This window comes from Setaria viridis, chromosome 9 (genome assembly GCF_005286985.2).
Source record: "Setaria viridis chromosome 9, Setaria_viridis_v4.0, whole genome shotgun sequence".
Lineage (NCBI taxonomy): Eukaryota > Viridiplantae > Streptophyta > Magnoliopsida > Poales > Poaceae > Setaria > Setaria viridis.
Window position 1 is genome coordinate 23,815,347 of NC_048271.2, and position 24,985 is coordinate 23,840,331.

General features: G+C 43.4%; 2 protein-coding genes across 2 annotated transcripts; one reads left to right on the forward strand and one right to left on the reverse strand.

Annotated features, from left to right (window-relative positions):
• Nucleotides 1–13,027: 13,027 nt before the first annotated feature.
• On the forward strand, nucleotides 13,028–15,975 carry LOC117841027 (uncharacterized). Its single transcript, XM_034721593.2, has 3 exons — nucleotides 13,028–13,465; nucleotides 13,949–14,185; nucleotides 15,498–15,975. The coding sequence occupies exons 1-2, from the start codon at nucleotides 13,073–13,075 to the stop codon at nucleotides 14,117–14,119; spliced, it is 564 nt and encodes a 187-aa protein (XP_034577484.1). The 5' UTR covers nucleotides 13,028–13,072; the 3' UTR covers nucleotides 14,120–14,185; nucleotides 15,498–15,975.
• Nucleotides 15,976–16,300: 325 nt separating this feature from the next.
• LOC117841026 (mitochondrial outer membrane protein porin 5) lies at nucleotides 16,301–20,791 on the reverse strand. The gene is made up of 7 exons (XM_034721592.2): nucleotides 20,608–20,791; nucleotides 20,399–20,466; nucleotides 17,560–17,670; nucleotides 17,391–17,477; nucleotides 17,216–17,299; nucleotides 16,941–17,149; nucleotides 16,301–16,786 (listed from the first exon to the last, which is right to left on the reverse strand). Exons 1-7 carry the CDS (start codon nucleotides 20,651–20,653, stop codon nucleotides 16,480–16,482), a joined length of 912 nt encoding a protein of 303 aa, XP_034577483.1. The 5' UTR covers nucleotides 20,654–20,791; the 3' UTR covers nucleotides 16,301–16,479.
• Nucleotides 20,792–24,985: the final 4,194 nt, after the last annotated feature.

The window sequence follows — 24,985 nt, forward strand, 5'->3', positions numbered from 1 at the left end:
CCCTACTTGCTTCAATTCAACCACCAACTCCTTTGACAATGAGCTCACGGATTTCCTGATGAAGCCTGGGATTCTGCCACCAAACTTCTTTTCAAGGAAAGACTCCCCGACCTATGAGTTTTACAACCCATCAGTGGTAGCACGGCAATTCGACCTTGGACAGTTGCCGATTAGGATTTATTTTGCTGGCCGCGTGAAGTTCCGGGATGAGCTTACCACAAGGCTTGAATATAATCGGCTATACAGTTTGACGCCAGACTCCAATACCATTGACTTGGCTAATTGGGTGGTGGCCCCCTTTGCCGTTCAACAATTCAAGCTATGGTGGGGTGAATGGAAGCAGCATCTCTTCTGTGTATCTCCCGCAACATACTGCAACGATCTGGATCCAGCCAACATTGATCCAAATGTAGCGGTACTATCCTTTTTGGTCGATTTTAACGTCACTCCTTTTGTATTGCAAGATTACCGCTAACTTTTCTGTTCTCTTGCAATCTGGAAGCCAACTCCCCCCAACGCGCAGCCGTAGCGGAAGGGCGATAGAGAATTGCCATCCATATACTGCATTTCCAATCATTGGTTTCCAGGCTCCATCCATCGAAGACATCTCCACCGGCCGATTGAAGCAAAATCTTAAGATATCTTCTTCAAAGAAGACGAGCCGTCGGGTGCGCGCCCGTATAGAACTGGCCGACCAATCGGCGGTGGTACCGGCTGAGTCTTTAGCCACACCGACCCCGCCGATTGTCCAAGAAGTCGACCCTCAAGCTGCTACAGAAGCCGGATCAGCAGCCGCGTCCTTATTGTTAGAAGCTGTTCAGGTAACTCTATACGCCTTGTATTTATCCAAGTACACTACCAGTACTAATTTCAACTCTCTGTCAGGCTGCGCAAATCATTCAAGAGCAATCTCTGCAGCAATCGACCACACTCCAAGAAGAGACCGAAACACCAGCAATCCCCTCAACTGAGGTAGAGAATATTTGTTTTACTTCAGTCTTTTAGTCCTTAACTGAAACCTGACTGATTTCTGATGCAGGCCACTTTGAGTTCGTCAATCATACCTTTCCAACAGCCATCGGCCGGACGACTCGCAGAGGTAAAGAAATTTCCATTCATCACCAGTTTTAACCATTGCTTCATACTTACAGAGATCTACCTCTTGTGACTTTCCAGGAAGCTGGTCCGAGTACAGTGCCGTTAATCGTCGAATCTTCTTCTTCTGATGAGCCAACCGTGCCGATTCCTGAAATGAGGGCAGCGCTCCCACCAACACAAACAGATGAAATCCGCTTCAAAGAGGTAAGAAACTTGATGTCTAAATCGGCCGATTTTCTACCGCCGTCTGCTGATCCGTTTCTTTATTTTACCAGGAGTAGGACACCCCCAACAACAATCTCTTCTCTTTTGCGGTTGCAATCTCTGATGATGAGGAGGTCGCCTCGCGCCAAGTTGCCCTGAGCTCGATTCCTAATGAAGTCCGCACTAAACTCCGAAGTATACGGATCCTTCTTCAGGACGACATCGGCCAATAGGTGGAAGATGCCTTGGCGATTCGGCAGTTCTTCAACGAAATTAGAGGTCGAGTTCCAGAAGAAGCAAAAGAATCCCTTGCCCCCGCAGCATACATCGAATCGATGCAAATACCGATGTTCAGGGCTCTGCGGCATATGACTGATCATGCCAAGCTAGCCAAGGCGCATGAAGAGGAAGGTTCTTATGAACACCAAGCCCACGAGGTACACCAGCAAATCGGCGTCCTTGAAAACTCTCGGCCGGACATCGTCAGCACCATAGACTGCCTCAAATGACGTAGGGCAGAACTTGCCAAAGAGATGGAGCAGATGACGAAGGCTATAGCCGCTGAAGAGAAGAAACTCCATGACCTTCCATCCGTCATTGCTGATCTAAAGCAGGAGAGGCAGAACCTTGCCCATGAAGCCATCCGACTTCACCGCAATATGCCAGAAGTCCCCGGATCGGCCGACGACGACCAAAGGGTTTTAGATTCGGCTGATCAGGTTCGGCAGCGAGCGATCGTGGCCATTAATACTCTCCTCGGGTGAACGTAACGGACACTGAATGCTTTTGTACAAACATTTAATGCTCTTTTGTTGTTGCCGTGCGAATTCAAACTTGGTCTATCTTCTCTCGCAGTTTTTCATTTAATAGTCCTTTACTCCGATGGGATGCGTTTTACCAACCGTTACCCTTCATCTTCTCCTTCTATAAGTATGAGACCCCCGTATTTCTTCTAGGGGCATTTGCACCTTGCCCAGCCTTCCATTCTTAAGTTGTCTTATTTCCATACTCTTAAGCCAGGCAACGAGATGTCTTCCTCTTCCTCCGTCAATCAGGTATGAAATCCCCCTTCATTCTTCTGCCCGACGCTCATTGATCTACCAATGGGTGATTATTTGTTATCTTCCTAGCTCAGATGCCTTAACCCTATCCTGGAATGGGCTATTGAGATTATGCACTCTGAGGAACTGCTGACGCAGGCAGACAAAGATCTAATCGATGCCCATCGCGAAGGACTCAAAGATCACATCCCTGCCCATGTCCAAAAGATCTTGGATCATATTGAAACCAATTGTTCCAGGCGGGTGCCGATCGAGAAAAGCCACTAGCTACCTCGTCAAATCATTCTTGAGGACGCCATGGCAGGAACCTCCCAACCGCCTCTCGAAAGAAGCCACCAACTTCCTCATCAAGTTGCCATTGAAGCCGCCATGGAGGATTTGGAGGAAAAGAACATCCGTCTCTTAATAGAACTAGGCCGGATCCAAAGAGAGATTAATAAGAACAAAGCTCAGCTAAAATGTGGTTAATAAATGTGTCCCAGTAAATGTATTGGTACTTTTTAGTCTAAGGGCGACTTGTACCGTGTCGGCCATGTATCCCATTGTTGTACCGAATAATTAATCGGCCAAACTGGTCAAAAGTTTCGCCCTTAAGGCGATGTCTCCTTGCATTGGCTATATGAACATGAGTCAATAGGAGTCGGCCACAATGACTCGACATGCCATATCGTCAACTACGCATCCACCCATATGCTAGGATAATATCTCTTCAAATACCTTCTATTTAAAGCTCTTGTAAATTCTTCTCCTTCGATGGTCTCTAATATGTACGCATTTCCCAAAGCACATCGGCCGATTCTGTACGGCCCTTCCCAAGTAGGTGACCATTTACCGAATTTGGGATCTTTAGACCCTATCGGCAGCACCAACTTTCATACTAAGTCTCCTTGGGAGAACTGCTTGACCTGGACCTTCTTGTCATACCACCTGGCCACTCTTTTCTTATTTTCTTCGATGCTAATCAAGGCCATCAATCGCTGACCCGCCAAATCGTCGAGCTCCCCCTTCATGAGTAGGGAATAATCATCGGTTGTCAACTGATCTTGAAGTGATGTGCGTCTGGACCCCGTCCTTAATTCCCAAGGAAACACCGCCTCGTGACCATATATCAACTGATAAGGAGATATTTTAGTAGCTCCATGGCAAGCCATCTTGTAGGCCCATAAAGATTCAGTCAAGGATGTGTGCCACCTCTTGGGCTTCTCCTCTATCTTTCTCTTGATCAACTTGATTATCCCCTTATTGGATGATTCGGCCTGATCGTTAGCTTGAGCATAATACGGAGAAGAATTCAACAATTTAAATCCCATATCGGCGGTGAACTCTTCAAACTCTCCCGAAGTAAACATTGTCCCTTGATCGGTTGTGATGGTTTGACCGAACCGATAAATAATGTGGTCTCTTACAAAATCGATCACAGTGGCCAATGTCACGATTTTTAGGGGAACTGCCTCCACCCACTTGGTAAAGTAATCAGTGGCTACTAATATGAACTTGTGTCCCTTGCTTGATGGAGGGTAAATCTGTCCGATGAGTTCTATTCCCCAACCCCTAAACGACCATGGCTTAATTATTGGGTTCATAGCCGAGGCTGGTGCACGCTACACATTACCAAATTTCTGGCAATCCTGACACCCCTTATAATATTTAAAGCAATCCTCAAGTATCGTCGGCCAGTAATAACCATTATTCCTAATCATCCACTTCATCTTGTGAGCTGACTGATGAGCCTCACATACGCCTTTGTGAATTTCTCCCATCAGAACCTTTGCCTCTTCTGTCCCAAGGCATTTAAGTAGTACTCCATCAATCGTCCGGTAAAATAAGTCATCTTCAAGTAACACATATTTCATGGCCTGAAAACGCACTCGCTGATCCACTTTTCTGGACGGATCATTTAAGTAATCGGCGATCTCCTTTCTCCAGTCATCGGTTGCAAGCTCCAGAGACATAACCCCTTGAATCGGCCGATACCCAAAGGCATGTTGGGTGAGCCTATTAGCTTCCTTGTTATAACTTCTGAGGATGTGTTCAATAATCGTGGACTTGAATTCCTTCAATAATTGGAGGCAATCTTCATAGTAAATCCTTAAGATATCATCTTTGCAATCAGACTTCCCAGTTAATTGATCGACAATGAGCATGGAATCCCCAAAAAATTCCACCGCATTAACCTTGATTTCTCTCAATAACTGGATACCTTTTAGGACAGCCCGGTATTCCGCCGGATTATTGGTGGCGGACGCCTCTATCGGTAGAGAGAAATCATAACTTGCCCCCCGAGGCGATATGAGGATGATGCCGATTCCTGATTCGGCCCCACATGAAGAACCGTTGAAGTACAGTGTCCATGGGACTGGCTCAACGACAGCGATTTCCGGTCCACAATGCTAGGCCACGAAATCGGCCATTACTTGGCCTTTGATAACTTTGGCCGATTCGTATCTTAGGTCAAACTCTGATAGAGCTAGAATCCACTTTCCAATCCTTCCTTTCAAAATTGGCAATGACAACATGTATTTGACCACGTCGTCTTGCACACAACTATGCATTCTACCGATAACACGTAGTGCCTGAGTTTAGTACATGAAAAATATAGACACAGACAGAGCCGTTCCACTAGGGAATATCTAGTCTCGGCATCTAGGAGTCTTCTGCTGACATAATAAATTATTCGTTCTTTTCCTTCAAACTCTTGCACCAGCGCCGACCCAATAGCTTGTTCATTGACCGACAAGTACAATTTGAATGGCTTGTCAGCCTGCGGCGAAACCAAAACCAGCGGTGAGACGAGGTACTGCTTGATGTCCTCCAACACCTTTTGTTGTTCCTCTCCCCACATGAATTGCTGGTCGGGTTTTAATTTCAACAAAGGAGTGAAGGCTTGAATATGCCCGGACAAGTTGGATATGAACCTCCGGATGAAGTTAACCATGCCGATTAGGGACTGTAACTCAGTTTTGTTCTGCGGGGCCACAACTTTATTGATGGCAGCTATAATCTTCCAGTTGATTTCTATCCCGCGCTCATGGACCATGAATCCTAGAAATTGTCCAGCCGAAACACCGAAGGCACATTTGTTTGGGTTCATTTTCAATCCATGCTTCCTTGTGCACTCTAATACTTTTCGCAAATCGACCAGATGCTCCTGATGCCCTCTTGACTTGACCACGACGTCATCGATGTAAATCTCTACCAGGATGCCAATAAGCTTGTGGAAAATATAATTCATAGCCCGTTGATATGTAGCCCCAGCATTTTTTAAACTGAAGGTCATCACTACCCACTCGAACAAACCGAGGTGGCCTGGACATCTGAAAGCCGTCTTTGAAATATCTTCTTCGGCCATTAATATTTGATTGTACCCAGCATTACCGTCCATGAAACTAATGACTTTGTGTCCCGCGGCGGCGTCTATCAAAACATCGGCTGTCAGCATTGGATACCCATCCATCGGCGTAGCCTTATTAAGATTCCTGAAGTCAATGCATACACACAATTTTCCATTTTTCTTGTATACGGGCACAATATTGGAAATCCACTCGGCATAATGGCATTGCCGAATAAATCCTGCGTCAATTAATCTTGTAATCTTGGCCTTTATATCAGGTAGGATTTTAGGGTTGCACCATCGTGCGGGCTGCTGATACGGCCGATACCCTGGTTTTATAGGCAACCGAGGTTCAACAATGGACCGGTCCAGACCAGGCATCTCATGGTATTCCCAAGCAAAATAATCTTTAAATTCTTTTAACAAACTCGTCAATTCACGCTTATACTCGGGGTCTAGACTAGCACTAATATACGTCGGCCTTGGCTTGCTACCATCTCCTAAGTCCACCGTTTCCAATGAATCGGCCAACGTAAATCCATGCCCAAGCTTCCCGTCTTCTCGGACGAACTGATCCATCTAGTCTGATTCTTTAGAGTCGACTGCTTGGATCGGCTGTAGGCCAAAATTGGACACCTTCAGGAAATCGGTGTCCCAGGTTCTGCCAGATATGCACCTAACGTGTTTGCAGCTCCATTGTTGCGCGTCGGCCGCGGCAACACTATAGGCAGAATCGGCGATGACTATCTCGATGTTGTCGCCGACCCACTGGATGAGGCACTGGTGCATTGTAGACGGGACGCAACAATTCGCATGTACCCAATCTCACCCGAGCAACATGTTGTAGGATCCTTTGCCATTAATAACAAAGAAGGTAATGGGTAGAGTCTTACTGTCGATGGTGAGGTCGACACAGAGTGCTCCTCGGGTCGGGGACACATTGCCTTTGAAATCCTTGAGCATCATATCCGTCTTGGTCAGATCTTCCTCACCTTTGCCCAGTTTCCGAAACATAGCATACGGCATGATGTTGACCGCAGCGCCTCCGTCCACCAGTAGTCTAGTGACCAGCCGTCCATTGATGTGTCCTTTGAGGAACAGAGCCTTGAGATGCTGGCATTTTTCATCCTCGGGTTTCTCAAAAGTGGCTATCATTGGCTCCAAAGCCAATTGTGCCATTTGCTCCTCTATTTCTGTTGCGTCGTCTCAATCGGCGCGAGCCATGAACTCCATCAGCAAGATGAACACCATGCTGATGTCAGCTGCCGATCCCTGATTGTCGTCTTCTTCACCAATTTAGGGAGCCCGACTCGAGACCTGCCCTCCTTCTTATCCATCGTCTGCCTCTGTTCTTCTTCCTGTTGTTCCCATTGGCGTAGACGCTGGACCCTTCGTTTCTGGGATTTAGTCAAACCGTCTGGGCACCATATGGGGTTCACCGGTTTACCTGGCGGTTTTGCACACTCCTAGTCTGGCTCTCGTCCTAGGGGGTTTTCGTCTGAGACTCTGGCATCGGCCATCTTCTCCAGCCGATCATGTGCACTGGTTCTGGCCCCCAGTCGACCACGCTAGTCAACTCTGCCCCCCAACCGATCACACACTGAAACGTGCCAATCCTCTTGTTCGCGCCTGTATCTGCTAATCGGCTTTAGTCCGCGATCCCTGGAGCGTGACCTCTTGAACGGGCGACCGCTACGATACTGACCATTGCACTCGGGGCAGTTATCGGTCGACGGTAACCTAAGGTTGTTCTCCCAGCAGTGGATGAAGAACGGACACCGCCAATGATCTTCGTGTCGGTGCATCATCTCCTCACGGCGTCTCGAGCTTTCTTGCTGTCGCTGGTACTTGCTGAGTAGGTCTTGGGAGGTGACAGGCCTACGTGACCTCTCCGATTTTTCGCCCCCGTCTTCGATCCGTCCTTTTCCTTTGACATCCTCGATTGTGGTCTGATTTCTAGAGTCCACAGTGCCACTTCTCCTGGCCGATTCTGACGTCAGCACCTTGGTTTTGATTGCGTTTCCTCCTGCGTTGATCATGTTGGCGGGGAAAGGATGTTGATCGATCTTCATTGGTTTTACTGGCTTTGTCGAAACTTCGAACTTGAGTCTCCCTTGTTCGATGGCCGATTGTATCTGTTGTCGGAAGATCTTGCATTCGTTCGTGTCGTGGGATGTGGCATTATGCCATATGCAATATTTCATCTTTTTGAGCTGTTTGGCCAATGGAATCGTGTGATAAGGCGAAAGCTTGATCTTTCCTTCTTTGAGAAGTAAATCGAAGATTTTGTGGGCCTTTGACGTATCAAAACCGAATGCTTCTGGTTCTTTCTTTCCAAATGGGCACGATATCAGTTTTTTTCCTTTTACCCACTCTGCTAGGCCAATTTCGGCCTCTTCCTCCGATTCAGGCCCCTCCAGGTATGCCACCCTTTTCTGAAAATTCCTTCGCTGGTCGAAAGGGCGCACCTCTTGGCCAGACAAACGGTGGATGATCTGACTTAAGCCGAACTTCTGGGAGGCATACTTCTCTTTGATGTCTGGCAGGAGACTCTGGAAGGTGATATCGGCCAGCTGAGCATCAGTCAGGACCAGGGTGTAGCACTTATTCCTGATCTCTCTGAACCTCTGTACGTAACTGGTCACTGGTTCATCGCTCCTCTACTTGAGGCTGGTCAGATCTGAGAGCTTCATCTCATGGACTCCTACGTAAAAGTACTTATGGAACTGCTTCTCCAAATCGGCCCAAGTAACGATGGAATTAGGCGGCAGTGTAGTGAACCACTGGAAGGCCGCTCCGGATAGGGATAACGAGAATAATCGTACTCGGAGAGCATCTTGTGTGGTGGCTTCCCCGCACTGGATAATGAATCTATTCACATGCTCTACCGTTGACATGTCATCCAGTCCCGAGAATTTGGTGAAATCGGGAACCTTATACCGATGGGGAAACGGTAGCAGGTCGTAGGCAGGTGGGTATGGTGTCTTGTACGTATAGGTTTGCACCTTTGGTTTCAACCCGAACTGATCTTGAATTACTTCCGCTATCCTTGCGGTCCAATCCATCTGCTACTGATGTATGACCGGTTGAGGAACCGGTACATGCTGCTGGACCGGCGGTGCCATGGGTGGGTGGTGGATCAGAGCGTGCTGCAGATTTTTCGATTGTGTAGTCGGCTGGGCAGCTGATGGTTGATGGCGTAGGGAATCTGCCGCTCCGTCATATAGTATTATCGGCGTTACACCCCTAAGTGTTTCTGCAGTGTCTGCCCTCCTGCCGGTTTCTAGCGTAGCTGGCTGATATTGTGGGATCGTCGGCCGGATGGCTGATTGGAATGATACTTGGACTGGAGAGCTCCCGTAACTGGTTGACTGATCCAGCCCGGGCGTCGTTGCTGGTGCCCCCCAAGGCACTGAGTTTGAGGGTAGCGATTGCATGGAGAAAACTTGGGCAGGCTGAGACGGCACTTGCGATTGGTAGCATGGCCTGTCGTTGTATCTTAGGGGTATTGAAGCTTTTTACCCTCCATGTTGCATCGGTATCGGCTGAGGAGCCGAGTGAGACGCGTTCGGTACCACTGAGAAGCCTTTGATTGGAGCTATGATGGGCGAGGGTGTAAGCTGGTCCCTGATACCCCTTAGCTACTCCGCTGACCAAGGAACTGATGACGGCGTTGATACCGTGTTGGTCATTACTGTGGACTGGTCGATCATAGCCTAGTAAACAGACTATTGAACTATGTCAGATATCTTCCCCGAGTCTTCAGCGATGGTGATGTGATGGGGAGTTGGAAGAGGAGCTTTCTTGACGGTCTCTCTGCTTCTGGTACGACTAAAGGATTGCAAGCATGTTTTTCTGTATTCTTCTAGATGTCTTGCCACTTCTTCCTTCTGGTCGTCCTTGAGATCTGCTTCAGTAATTTCGATGATGTTGTATTCGGAGATCTCGGCAGCCTTTGACATGTTGGATGTTGTTTGGTCCCACCAGGCATGCCAAAAGTGTGTTGGCACTGAAAATCGGCCGATGATCCTCAGTGTCGGACACACGACCCGGGAGAATATGCTTAACTCCTGTTCAGGTTATCGCCCTGCTGCGGTTCGCGTGGCGTGTCTGTCAATCTGACCTGTTGATTGACAAGGAAGTAAAAGTATTAAACTCTAGGGGTTTTGATCAGCTTGAGTTCCAATCTGTCTTCAACAGCGTGTCGGCGAATTGGCCGAATCACTGTAGAGGTAACCAGCTATAAAACAGCCGATACCGCGTAGCGATTATAAAGAAAAGCTACTAGAGGAAACTAAACAACGCTAGAAAAACAACACTTGGGATAGATCTAATCGGTTGTATGATAATAAAGAAAGAAAGCAATAAAAGCCGACAGTTCGAATCTCAAGCTGGATAACAGGTGATAGAAACTAAAATAACAGGTAGAACCTACGATTCTAGTTAATATCAATAACTGTTGAATAAATCTAAACAAAACAACAGCGATGCGCCCGAAGTTAAGGCTTAGATATTACTCGGTAAATGGAACTTACAGAATCGGCCGGAGATCGTGTCGATGCAGCCCTGCCAACCCGTACGAACTCGTGAAAGAAAAAATACTTTGGCGAAGTCACCGACTTGAAAGTAAAGTACGAGAAAAAAGTAGATTGGTTGTATTGATTGATGTGTTGTTTACAAATCTCTAGAGGTGGCTTTTTATAGCCTGTTACAACTGATTTCCTGACCGACTAGGATCTATCTCTAATTTTAAATGGTAATAAATATTTACAAACACAACTCGTATCGGAGTTGGTTATCATATCCCACGGGCCAATCTCCTTCTTTAGCTAATCTTTTCTTCGGCCCACTTTAGGCCCATACTAGCCAAGCCGCTCTAGCTCCCAATCGGCCAACCCTTACCGACCCCTGTTGTCAATCGGCCAAAAGACTGTAGCTTCAATCGGAAACTGTAGCTTTTAGCTTGCCGCATCAGCTAGTCTTTTCCTCCGTTGATGCTGATTCAATCACGTGTCAAAATCCGGCGTCAACACAATCATACCTGACTCATGCAGCTCTGGAAAACCATAGTGTCTGATATCTTTTCCCATGGATTTTAGATGACATGATATATCATGTAGTACTAATTGCTCTATGATAGTGTTGTTGCCATTAGTACAATGGAAATCCTCAGCCAATGATTCATAATGCTTGTCCCAAAGATGGCATATGTTTGCGTACTAGTAGAAAACCATAATAGTGGCAAAAAGCCTTCGGAGAGAACAAGGAAACCTGACCATGGCACATTCATTCACACAGTCATCTAATGACTTATCAGTTTCTACAAACACCATCGCTTCTACGGCTGCCCTAAAAGTGTCATATGTAATACCACGTCATGTTTTCAAGCTATCATATGAGTTTGCACCCCTAACATGGTTCAGCAGAACCCGAAGGTAGTATCTATCACCTTCATTGGGATTTACGTACACCAATCTACCAATCTATAGTAGTTCTGTAGTTGCAAGATCTAAACAAAAATTCTCAATTTTTTATTCAATTCATAATGTTCTATCTGATGGTAAGTCCATTTCCATAGTAGTGCTGTATTTGCAAGATCTAAAGCGAAATTCTCAGTTTTTTACTCAATTCATATCATAACAAGGATAGGAAAAGAAAGAAGAAACAAAAACAAGCTAGGTTGGCTAGGTTAGTTTTTCATGTAACATTAACATAGACAAATTACTTTTCTATAGCATGCAGATATGAGTTCCTAAGAACCCACACTTCAAATCCACATGTGGTATTGAAAAAGAAAATTTCCCCTGTTATTGCATACTCATATAGAACAAAGTGAAACATTCTAATTTGAATCCAATTTGTTTATGAACAAACAAATTATGGTGGAGTTCTGTTGATCATTCTACTTTGAAGGGAGTTCTGTAAATCTGCTAATCTGATCAGGCCACACTCATGGTGGTCATGTCTTCTCCAGGTAAGCTCTTCGATTCTACTCTCCCAAAAATACATTCAGAAGAATTCTGTTGGAAGTTGGGTCATTTGTACTGTAAGATTTACCGGTCGATTTTTGTGATACTGTGAGGATGTATTTTGAGGGATCATGGCATACTATCTGCTGAGATCCATGGAGTGTTGCTATTGCCAAATTGACAACACGGATGGAGGTGGTGTGTGGATAATGCTTGGAGTTTCTATGTCAGGAAAACTTTTATGCTTTTTTTATCCACAATCTTAAAACTTAGTATAGCAATCCATGGATATCACCTGTGCTCGAAGCAATATTATAGCCATTCCTTTTTAACTTGAATTAGTTGATAAATCCATATAAGTATCTGATTTTGCTGTTGTTTGCTGCAGGCGACAAGGGAGCCGCTACAGTAGTGCCACTTATTAACATGACATGCAAATGTAGCCATAATGACTCAAATCAGCAAGAGGCAGGCGTTTGAGAGTGTCAAGTGGCACAAGTAGCAGCTGCAAATAGGATGATCTTAATTTTTCAAACACATGATAGATGTAGCTTAATAATATAAGAATGGACCATCTATTAGTAACTGAATATGACTATTGGCAGTGCACAATATATTCACCTACTCAATTGCACACTTAACTTTGTCACACTTCAATCTCTTGTCTTATTATTTTATAACTTCTAAGTTCGTAGGCCTTGTTGATTTGTGTTGACATACATACTTAGGTGCAACGTATACAATTTTTGCAATAATCGTTAGGATTCACCATCATTCCATTCCTTTTCCATTCCATTTCTACCATCCCACCGTATATATTTATGCCTCTTCCTCGAATATATTGAGCAACAAACATTAGTCTAACTCAAATTGGGCGTGGGCTACGAGATTATTTTTTTTCCTCAAAAGCACATGTCTGGGAGCCGTTCCTTTTTCAAATTTCTTTGTTTCGACCAGTTCTCCTACAATTTTCCCACATTCCAAACAGGAACTAATATCAATTGAAAAAAAAAGGTTTTTATGTGGTTTTTTTTGTGGGCTTTCGCTTAAAAATCATGGGAATATCCAACATTCCAAACAGGTTTTGTTTCGACCAGTTCTTCTACGATTTTCCCACGTTCCAAATGGGAACTAATATCAATTGAAAAACGAAAAGGTTTTTATGTGGGTTTTTTCGTGGACTTTCGCTTAAAAAATCATGGGAATATCCAATATTTCAAACAGGTTTTGTTTCGACCAGTTCTCCTACAATTTTCCCACGTTCCAAACGGGGATATTAAAAAACGAAAATGTTTTTATACGGGTTTTTTTTCCGTGGGCTTTCGCTTAAAAAATCGAGAGAATATCCAACTTTCCAACTGACTGCACACGCGCCCACTCTACCCACCACACCCGGCTCCGCTGCTCCCATGGCCGCGCCTACCTCCCCGGCGAGCCCCGCCGCGGGCCTGAAGGCGCCCCTCCCGACCATGGGAGACATCATGGCGGCGTCGCGTGCGCAGGGCCTGCGCGTGCGCCTGCGCACGGTCGGCCCCTTCTTCCGCGTCACGGCCACCTGTGGTGAGGGGGAGGACGCGGTGGAGCTTGGCCGCGCCGAGGGCGGCGTTAGGCCATGGCCCGGCGGCGCCGTGCTGCACCTCGACTCCATGCGGATGACGCGCGCCACGCTGAGCGTCTCCGACCGGCCGCTGTTCGGGCTGGGGATGTTCCTGGGCGCCGTCGCCGTGCGACATGGTTTCGACGCTGGGTGCAAGCGCGCCGAGCTGCTGGCTATCAACGACACGCCGCTCTACCACGACAAGGTATACCAACGGGGTGCAATTCTTATCTCCATAGATGTACAACTCTCGTATTCATTGCTGATTTGGTGATGTTGGCATACCATGGAATCCTTAATTCCTTATACTTGCATACTTGATTGGCTTCAGAGTTTGCAGTGTGGTGTCCAAAATTCACTTGTTATGACACTAAATTCGTTCGCTGCATCAAACAAACAGCATTGCAGTCTGACACTGAATGTGGCCTATGAGTTTGATTGCTCTCTCGTATGATTCCCATGGAGAATAAGCAAGGAATGCAGTCAAAAAAGAAAGAACAAGGAGCGTTGCAGTTTGCTGTGAGAAGAAACCAATCTGCAACTGTTATATTTAGATAACTTCAGATTCATAAATTGGTGCTTTTATTTTAGTGCTGGGTCTCAGCACAACATGCTGACATTTTACATGATATTTTTAGTATTGGAGGTTTGATCAGCAAATTTGAAACTTTGCTTTCTTTGTTCTCAGCTCGTTAGATTCTATACAAGGATGGGCTTCAAAGCAGTTCATGAAGTGGATGGATCATCAATCACAGATCTTGCTCACATGTTGGTGTGGGGAGGTAGGGGTACAAGAATGGATGCTGATATTGAAGAGCTTCTCATTAAGTGGGGAAAAAGATTCAGGCCTCAAGACTAAAGATTGATTAGTTTTGTTGAGACTTGCACTTTTTGCAGCACACAAATCTTGATTGGACACAATGAGGTACAGGCCTTTCTTCAATTTCTGTCCTGACATGCATTTCCTTCACTTCAAGATCTTACTACAATACTATGTTGCAGTCATTCAGTAATCAGTATATCAAGTTGTATTTACGATAGAGTTTTCAATGCACCAAAATGTTCATTCCTAAGATTTAGCTCCTTAAATCCTAAATTGTGGCAGTAGCTACTTCTTGATTGAACTGCCCATTTTCTGGATTGACATGAACATGAGGGTGTTTGAATGAGCAAATTTGCTCTGAGAATTTTAGCATTTCAAAGGAGTAGGGGCCAAAATTTCCCAATATGAAAGGAGGGACTTAAGTACACGTCATTTTCATATCCAATTAATGATTTAAAATGTCACATTTAAAGCCCAAGCCCTCGGTGTAAAATGTGTAAGTGTTATCACCGTTGCTCAGGGCCATAGAGGGCCATCAACCGGCTAGGTTACAAAGATTGAGTTCGTTACAATGTGTTTATCTACATGCACAGTTAGGACATCAAACAACTACAAGATAAATATCTCAATAATTCAAAACTATATATCTCTAATCCAGATATTTTACATTCCCTCTCAATCACAACTTATCTAAGTTGAGATTGTGTCTAAATCTTCTAGTTGCCGAACTGTGATCAGTTTTGTTAAACCCATCCGCAACTTGATCTCTTTCGCTGGTGCTGATTCCTTGCCATCGAGATGCCCTTCAGCTGGGCACCGCCTGCCATAGAACTAGATTGTTCTTGGAAAGCTTGTCCGTGATCGGGAGACTGAGCAACGATGGGAGCACCGCTCCAGCGGAAGATGAGCCAGAGTCTCCCATGTAAATGTATTGTAGAGGTTGGCTCTTAGTACCATGTAAAATGTGTAAGCGCTGTCAAATGTCAACCTAGCTTAGGGCTGCGTCATGTTTCTATAACGGGCCATCAACCGGCTAGGTTACAAAGATCAAGTTTATTACAATGCATTTATCTACATGCACGATTAGTAGATCTAACAACTACAAGATATATATCTCAATAACCCAAAACTATCTATCTCTATTCTAGATATTTTACACTCAGAATATCACAGTAATTCCTGTCTTAATAGCATAGGATTTTGTTAGCCTACTTATTCCGTTGCTGCAATTAGGAGTTGTGTTGGAAACGGGGTAATCGTACAGTGACCTGTGCTGAAATTTTGGTAGCGTGCTCCATGTAGTGTTTATTATCTCCTCTGCTTTGGATTGCATTGACCTGACTGTTTATGTCCAATTCTTTGCGGATGATATGAAACTAACACAATTGTTCTTTTTGTCTGATGGAACTTGCAGCCTAAGATGATGCTATTTTTCCTTGGCCATTTGACAATGTGATCACTACTAGGACTACATACTGATTTGTATCATAGGCCAAAACCAAAAACCACTTCTGTGTAGCAAATCTATTTTGCTGGTGATGTCAGACGCCAACAAGAATTTGTACAACGAAGCTCGTTGAGGCTCCGCAATCACTTGGAAGAGCAGCTTCTAAGGGGATAAGTTAGAAGAGTGGAAGCATCCAAGGTCCTATCTATGACAGTTCAAGTAAAAGGAGTGTAGGTGAGCACTGCAGCATGGTTCGATTCATCCTTAAACTCGCTATAAGAGAGAAGCGCCATTATTGTGCTGTAAAGTTTCAGCTGCACGCAAAAGGATGTTCTTTATAGATAATTGAGGTAATATCTGGCCTCTTAACCAACAATGGACACAAGGATGTTTGATTCCCACGATACCTTTTTAATAATATTGCTAGTGTAAAATAACGATCTTATTTTGTTAGCCACATGCCGCTTAGATCTTGTCTTCCCCCACAAAACTCTCAAGTTGCGGCGCACACAATTTCACTGTCCAATACTGAATTTATGTGCGAAGGTTAACCTTAAAACATTCAACATCAGGGAAGGATTCGTTAAGTTATGAAGAAATTTCATAGCAAGAAAACCATATCTGTTGCAGGGACCTAGGTCCTGAAACAGGAAGAGCAAAAGGAACTGCATCCCAAACCCAGACTGGTTAGATCGTCACGTGGATAGAGTAATAATAGACAGTGGTTCAATCGCGAAATAGCATCTGCCAGCGAGCGACATAGTGTCTGATGCCTTCAAGACAAATGTGGTCAACAACTTGCCAAATCCGGTATTTTGCCCCACTTTCAAGTTTCAAGACGTCAACGGAGTAATCGCTGTCTACTGAACCAAGTCATTTCCCTCAGCTTTGCAAAGCCGCCAAAAACAAAACTCAATGTTCTGTAAGGTCTCTACCATAGAGCACCTGATCAGGGTACAAGAGCAAGAGCCAGACCAATCTTGGGAGGTCTATCCAAGGCCTTCATGTCGAATTCACCCGAGATCATCAGATGCGACCTTGGTTTCACCTCAAGCCGAAGAAGAGCGGCAAGATTTCCAGTGTTGTTGAGCCTTGCCTTGACTGTTGTCTGAGCATCAACAGTGTACAGGCCGCCAACAGTGAGCGTGTTCTCATTCTTTGAGAGCTTCCGCGTAAGTTCTACTACAGCTGACGCCTTCTGCTTCTTATCAAAGTGGTACAGGCCATACACTTTGATGGTGTCACCTCTGTCGGCACTACAAGAAGCAGAGTTCATTTAGAAATGCTAGCACAATATACAACTCTGAATATGTAGTGATCAACATGACTACAAGAAACAGAGTTCATTTAGAAATGCTAGCCCAACATACAACTCTGTGAATATATAGCGATCAAGAGTAAACAACTTACAGAATGAATGCAGCATGATAGTACTTACTAGTCATGCCAATCGCAGCTCTGTACTTTCTAAATTTCCCTCTTGCTGTGTCATATCTACATTCAGCACCAAAGGAAACACCTTTAGCACCTACTGTACCCGAAAATTCAATAGCAGGGGAGGGCTTCATGCAAACCACAGTAGCAAAAGTTGCATTTTCATGGAAGTATTGCAACTTCAACTGTCAAGAAATGCAGCAATTAGTACTTATCACTAACATTAAGAGGATCAAGAAAAAGTTAGTCACCTTTAAAGGATCATCAGGTAGTTTAACAGAGACTGCAAGCTTCCTGTATGGCAGGGCTTCTGATACTTTAAAAGCAGTAGAGATCTGTGCAAATAATAATAATAAGCACTGTTGTTAGCAAGAAATGTCAGAAATTAGTGCAATAGCATCAAAAGGTGGGGAAAAAAGTGATCACCTTTCTAGCATTGCAGTCAGGCAGCTTAACAGAAATCGCAAGCTTTGTCGATGGCAGGGCTTTCAATAGAGTCAAAGTAGTAGAGATCTGCACCGATCATTAAAAGCATTGTGGTTAGCAACGTGCCAGTATGGGAGATAGGGTGAACTGAGAACTCCAAAGAACTCACATTTGATTCTGTGTCCACTTTGACACTGATGAGCGTATTTTTGTGCTTATACTCTGAGCTCATGTCAAGATAACAAAGTCCTCCTTTCTCCAGAGCAGTTGAGGTGATACCCTGAAAAGTTCAGGAAAAAATCATCATAAAACATTCATTTATCATTTTGTACCTATTAAAGGTAGCAAGGCGCTTGCTCAAGTTACAAAAAGCCAAAGTGGTAAACTACACATGCAAAGAAAAATAATTGCATTGCAATGCAGTAACTTTCAGCTAGAAGAAAAAAAGAGATATGCGCCCATGTAAAGGTGTAACACCGAAGTCAAATAGAAAAGCAAAATCAAATTTTGATGCATTGACATGATCCTACTATGGGATAAAATAGTTCAGCAACAATTTTCTATGGGTATGAAGTCACATGATGCCAGAACAAAGAATAGCAGCAATAAGGAATAACTGAAACATCAGCTACTCAGGTATTATGAAACACAAAGCAACATATATGTCATATGTGTAATTCATATTGCTTTCTGCATAGAGACATATGCTACAAGCTTGTTAATACTTAATACAGATGGGTTTGCAGTTCACATTACGTCAGAAGCCAACCACTTAAAGCAAGATAGCAACATGTGACTCTAAATATAATTTCCTCCACGAAATAGTTTAGAACATATATGTCCAAGCATAGCTTTCTCCAAATTAGAAACATGCCATTCAAGCTTATAGGGACAATCGGGGTTTGCAATTCAGATTTATGTCAGAAGCCACTTCAGGCAAGCTATCGACACGTGTGACATGGAAAAGCTCAAATCAATGCTAGAAAGGCTAATTGATGCATGTTCTTGTTTTTTCATGGGTGAAAGGACAATATGACAGCTATAGAGAAGATTCATTAAAATATATTTATGAACACATGCTCATGGAATTCCAAATATTAAATATGGTGGGTGTATATACAATATACTGAATTGTTGGGCAACATAGTAGATCTTCATGAACTATTGCATTCCTCAGAAGAAAAAACAATTCATGGTAACAGACAAAGCAAACAAGGTCTCCAAGACAAGTTTGACAAGTAATTTCTACTATGTATTTATCAAAACCAATACAATAATTATATTACGTAAGTACTTTTAAAAGAAAATCTACACATTATTATATTCCTAATTTACGTACTTTAAAAAGTATGGGTAGCTTAAGGTTCAAAAGCATGGTTGATGTATGTAAAAAATAACAACATGTTTATGTAACCAGAGGTTGTAACACCATTGCATTAAACAAACAGATCATAAAGGGCAATTAGGATACCAGAACGACCTTAAAGACCAGCTTGGTGTTAGGTGGCCCAAAATTATAGGTTTAGGCATTAGAAGGCTATGTCTGAAGTTTCTGGCCCAGCTGAAACTTGGGATACACCAGGGAACACAGGCAAGCAACTTCTATAAAAATAACACTTATATCTACTAGTAACGACATTTGGATCAAAGACTTTTCCCAGGCTTTTATGTAAGGCTTGCAGGTACTAGCACATAGCGGCTTTACTAGCAGTCTACCAGATATATGAGAACTCAAGCAGTAAGTACACTACACAAATGATTTTGGCCTTAAGCATACTTATGTTGCGAGAACATGTGATATTTTTGGATATTGAAATGATAGAAGAGGCACTGCAGTATCTATAATTCCATGTTTTTGTATACAGAGACTGTTTCTCACTCAACAGGCATTTGTATTATGAGTTTCTCACTCATCAACAGGCATTTGTATCATGAGTGCACAAGAATCTTGGTTATTAATTAGGTTCAAAATAAAGAGAAAACACTATTTAGGAAAGAGATTTGATTAATATTGTTATCTAATTAGAAAAAGTTGCACGATATGGTTGAAACATCAGTACTGTTACAATTATTGTGTTGTGAGGCAAGAAGCAATAGCTGTAAAACCATCCCTAGAACCACCAGCCGCCACTGCAGCACGCATTAGTTAGATAGATACGCATGGCAGCATGCATTAGTTAGATAGATGGACCAGTATCTTATCATGTATTCACCTGCTGTTTGGTTGCATAGCTGACTATACATAAGAACAGCATTTATCTCTCATTAGCATGCAAATAAGAATCTCTCAATCCAATCTAACCAAGCTGCATAGAGATAGCCCTGGATCACTGTTTCTCAAAAAAATATTCCACAGATTAGCACCAATCATGCTATCCATTTACGCATAAGAAGATTATCATTTGGATGCAAAACCACTACAACATTTGCAACAAATATACAAAGCCGCAATTGACCCAAGAAATTCAGAGACCACATACAGCACCAAGAACAACAAAATCATAAGCAGCCACGAAATGAGCACAGGGTACTAAATCCCCGTGCTTCACGACATATCACATGAAAAACGCCTCAATCTTAGAGTAAACACGCCTCCAATATGCTACCACATGGTTCAACACAAACAGGTTAGTTCAGAAAAGAAAATCAAGAATGCCATACTTCTATTTTTGCTGCTCCCTTCTTAAATGAAGGGCAGAGCTCCTGCCTTTGCTCTCAAAAGAAGAAGAAAAAAATAAAGAACGTAGGATCAACAAGGCACGGACAGCAGCATTGTAACTGCATTCAATTATTCAACAATGTGTCGCTACTAAGGACAAGAGCAGCCACCGCGTCACCACCATCAACCTTGAAGCCGTAAAAGAATCAAGAAAGCCTCGATACATTGAACCCTTGAAACTTCCGAATTGTTATAGACGTAAGCAGCCCCGAAGCGCAAGGGGATAACAGAGAAAACCGCAACGTACGTGATCGGAGGTGGGGGAGAGAGGGGCGCGAGGCACGCTTACCACCCCGGAGGCGGTGACGGTGGAGAGGGTAACCTCCCGGTCGCAGGTGTAGTCCTTGGTCAGCAGATCTGCGGCGGATCATCGATACACCCAAGCAACGCGCAAATTAAACGGGTCAAGAAATGCTCGTCGGAAGGAGATCGAGCAGCGAATCGAGCGAACCAAGAACACAAATTGGGCCGCAAGGGAGGCGGAGGAGGCGCGCGTACCCTTGGCGTTCCTGCCGATGTCGGAGAAGAGGCCAGGGCCCTTCATGGCTGCAGGCGGAGGCGGGGAGAGGAGGGGTCGTCGGCTTGGGATGGAGTTGAGCGGGGTGGAGGCCGGCAACAGCAGGAAGCGCAGAGGACACACACAGACAACACGAGCGTGACGGTTTTGTGGTGGCCCCAGTTTTCTCCCGCGCGCTGCCTCGTGCCCATTCCATTCAGAACCCGCCAAGGTCGATCAAAAGCCGTAACCGTCAAGTTTCGTCAGCCATGAGCCCATATGACAGCCTGGCAGTCACCTGCTTGAGTTTGACTGGTAGCATCTTTCGTCTCTCTATTCGTGTTCTTAGATTATTATAGATGATCTAGGGGGTGTTTCATACAACCCGTTAAAGTTTAGCACCTATCACATTAGATGTTTGATACTAATTAGAAGTATTAAATATAGGCTAATTACATCCAACTTTCAGGCATTAAGATACGTTTAAGATGCACAGATGGAGTCTAATTCGTGAGACGAATCTATTAAGCCTAATTAGTCCCTAATTAAACAATGTGGTGTTATAGTAACCATTTGCTAAAGATGGATTAATTAGACTTAATAGATTCGTTTCGCGAATTAGCCAAGGGATTCTGCAATTAGTTTTATAATTAGCTCATGTTTAGTCCTCCTAATTAGCATCCGAACATCCGATGTGACACTGCTAAAGTTTAGCACCTAGTGTCAAAACACCCCCTTTAATGTGTAAAGTTAACTTAATTCAAAATCTTATATTTCCTTTCGTTAATGATGGATGTATTTTGATAAAAAAAGACAACTTTATAAATTATGATCAATAATTAGTTAAATTATAACTATATGTAGCGTACAAAATTCTCATCAATATATTTGAATCAAAGTCGTCTTGAGATGATATTAGTCTTTAGCAATTGACATTATATTAAAAGTCAAAATCTACTTTGTAAGATTTTTCCATTTCAAATACAGCTATCATGCATTGTAAATTGAGCGTAGCGTAGGTGGTAAGTTAAGTTTCCTTAGAGATTCTCAGTTTGGTTCCAGATTCTGGGAGCATTTGCATGAAGCCATGGGTACCACATTAATAAGAAGCTCAGCATAGCATCCACAAACCGGAGGTCAGACCGAAAGAGTTAATCAGATATTGGAAGATATGTTAAGATCTTGTGTCATCACTTTTTCAAAGAAATGGGATGAATGTTTGCCTCTAGCAAAATTATCCTATAACAATAGCTACCAAGATAGCATCAAGATGACACCGTTTAAATCTTTATATGGATGAAGATATAGAACACCTTTGAATTGGTCAGAAGCAGGAGAAAGAGCAAACCTTGGACCAGATTTGGTTATTGAAGCAGAAGCAAAAATTCAAAAGATCCGTAAACATTTGGAGATAGCTCAATCAAGATAGAAAAGTTATGTAGATAAGAGAAGATGACCTTTGGTCTTTAAAGTTGGAGATTTTGTATATCTCCGAGTATCACCTATGAAAGGAGTGCAACATTTTGGAGTCAAAGGAAAATTAGCTCCAAGGTATATTGGTCGGTATAAAATTTCAGAGCAAAAATGTCCTGTTGCCTACAAACTTTCAATGCCAGACCAACTTGCCTCTGTACATGACATGTTTCATGTATCTTAATTCAAGAAGTGTGTCAGTTCCTAAAGAAATTCTAGAGGATCCAAAACTAGAGTTGGAACAAGATTTGACTTATGAAGAAAGACCAATCAAGATTTTGGATCAAAAGATACGAGACACCCAAACCAAGAGTGTAACATCCCGTATTTTACAAGATGATTGTTTTTGCAAAAATGTGAATTTCAAAATTTTGTGGATGGTCGAGTAAAAGAATTTTCCAAACTAAAAGAATGTTTTCGTTATTTCTCTCCCTAAAACTTTCTAAATTAATTTGAATTAAATTGAAAACCTAGGATTGGATAATTGTTAGTGTGCCATTTGGATTTTATTGGCCTTTATTTGGATTTTAATTGAGTGAATTCAAATTTGAAATCTAGAAATCAAATCTGAATTAAAACTAAACTACCTATCCTAACCCAGGCCGAAACCCCCTTAGCCCACTAACCCTGCCGGCCCCCTCAACCCCGCCGGCTTGCTCCGCTTGTGAAACCAACCCGGCCGGAGGCCTGCTAAGCCAACCGGCCTAGCCCGCTGCATACCGGCACACCTTCCAGACCCGTCTCTCCCGCAGTCGCTGCCAGCCGGGCCCCACTTGTCAACAGGCATGGGGAAATTGTTCCCCTTTCTCCTTCCCGCGGCCTCACGTGCAACGCACGCGCGCAATAGCGACGACACCTACATGCACTGCAGCTCCGCCGCGAGGTTGCTTTTGCGCTGGCACACGCCGATGGCCTCCTCACCGCTTCACCCTGCATCCCCCACCGATGGCCTCCAGTCTTTGGGTATGACTAATCGAGAGGTCGTTGTGTGCAACCCGCGCAGTTGTGCATGGCTGGTGATTAGGTATCTCCTACAGGATGTAAATTAGTCCGGATCGCCATAATTCTTGGTTATGAATGCACTTGATCACTACTTAAGCATCGTAGAAGTAATAAGTTGAATATGATGTTTTTCCTTTAATTAATATTGCTTTATGGTGATTAGCACCACTTGTTTCAGAAAAATGATTTATCCACCTAGACTGGTTAGGTAAGAATAATTTGTTGTTAAAATAACAAAACTAAGGAATCACAAGTAGTAAGCTTTTCGCAAAATGTTGAGTCAGCCAATCCACCAAAAAGCTTTCATACTCCTTGAGGTCTTAGTTATTTTATACTGGTTAGATGGGTCAATCTTGTTGAGTACCTTCGTACTCAGGGGATCCTCCTTTTTTGTTTTTCAGAAGCTCTGTAGCAGTGTGCCAAGGAAGAGATCCTGAAGAACCAGAACACCTTTTGAGTCTCAAGTGTTCTAGAATTTAGCCATATATGTATAGTTAAGTTTTGTAACAGTACTATCCCTAACTTGTTTAAGTTCAAAACTCCTTAGAACGGTTTAACATGCATCTAAGTTTGTTTCAATCTATAGTTTGTAATAATTCGTACCTCTAAGCTATTTATGTAAAAAGGTAATGTTTGTTGAAGCTTTCCCATCGTGGAAGCGATCCTGATGTATGGTTAAGATTCAAGTTGTACATGGATGATTCGGGTTGTCCCGGGGACACTCGACCGATTGCCGGAGTTAAACTGTTTTAAGTGCGTTTGTGAATAATTACTGTTCAACAGTGATTAGGTGCACTTAGGCTAGTTTAAGTTGGACGCTTCTGCCACAGCTGATATCAGAGCCATAGGTTGGGATAATCAACAAATATTACAATTTTGAAACTCTTGAGACTCTATTTTTCTATAAATTATAAAATAGTTGTGTCTATAGGTGGCAGTAGTGTTAATTTGTTTGATTGTTTTGCAGATGCTAGCTGTTTGCTGCGTGTCGCTAGTATCATTAGAAATTTATTAGGGAGCGAAATACTACGATACCACCAATTTTTACGCGTGTGAGTAATATATGTCAGAAAGGACGTAGAAACCGTTGCATCCTGCTTGCATAACATGTTTTCAAAAGTTTTGGGTTGGGGGAGTCTCGTTAGACGTAAATCCATTCCGTGTGATAGAAGTTAGACGTAGTCAGAATCAATGGATATGGATGACCGAAGAAGGAAGGACCAAGCCAAATGGATAGATCTAGGATTCTTTGATGCAACCAGCTTCACTAAGATGCTATGGAAGGACAAGGTTTCAAGCATATCTGAGATTTCGGTGGTTTATGATGAATTTTTAGGAATTAAGTTAAAGATGTTGTTTTGGCTTAAATTTGAAGATGTCATTTCAACAAGTAGACGAAGGAGGGAGTTTAATGGATTCTTGTTGGATTTTTTGTAGAATGTCGGACCCAATAGGATACTTGCCATTCGGGATAGGGGCTCGTGGTGAAGTGCCACCTCAAGATCCCACTTTAATAGATGCAATCGCTAGTCTCATGAACACTAGAGCTGAGCAGGCTCGACTTCTAAGCTTAATTTTTTAGAACACTAGAAATCAACATGGACGATGTGAGTTAAAACATGGGGTCAACTACACCAATTTTATGGAGACTCATCCCCCTATCTTTTTTGAAGTTTGAACATCCCATCGAAGCTAATGAGTGGCTTCAGACTCTAGAGCAGAAATTCCCTGTGATTCCTCAATGCACAGATACTCAGACGACGGAATTTGCGGGACTTCAACTCCAAGATCCTGCAGGTTCTTGGTGGACCAATTATCTTGCCAAGCAACCTCCTGGAAGAGTTATCATTTGGGATGAATTTAAGAGAGCATTTTGTGCTCAGTTTGTCCCAAAAGGGATTATGA

Coding starts and splice junctions, on each gene's coding strand:
- LOC117841026 (XM_034721592.2), bottom strand. CDS start 20,653: ATGAAGGGCCCTGGCCTCTTCTCCGACATCGGCAGGAACGCCAAGG. Junction 17,300..17,390: donor CTGACTGCAATGCTAGAAAG/GTGATCACTTTT, acceptor TTATTTGCACAG/ATCTCTACTGCTTTTAAAGT. Junction 17,150..17,215: donor TACCTGATGATCCTTTAAAG/GTGACTAACTTT, acceptor ATTTCTTGACAG/TTGAAGTTGCAATACTTCCA.
- LOC117841027 (XM_034721593.2), top strand. CDS start 13,073: ATGGCCGCGCCTACCTCCCCGGCGAGCCCCGCCGCGGGCCTGAAGGCG. Junction 13,466..13,948: donor CGCCGCTCTACCACGACAAG/GTATACCAACGG, acceptor CTTTGTTCTCAG/CTCGTTAGATTCTATACAAG.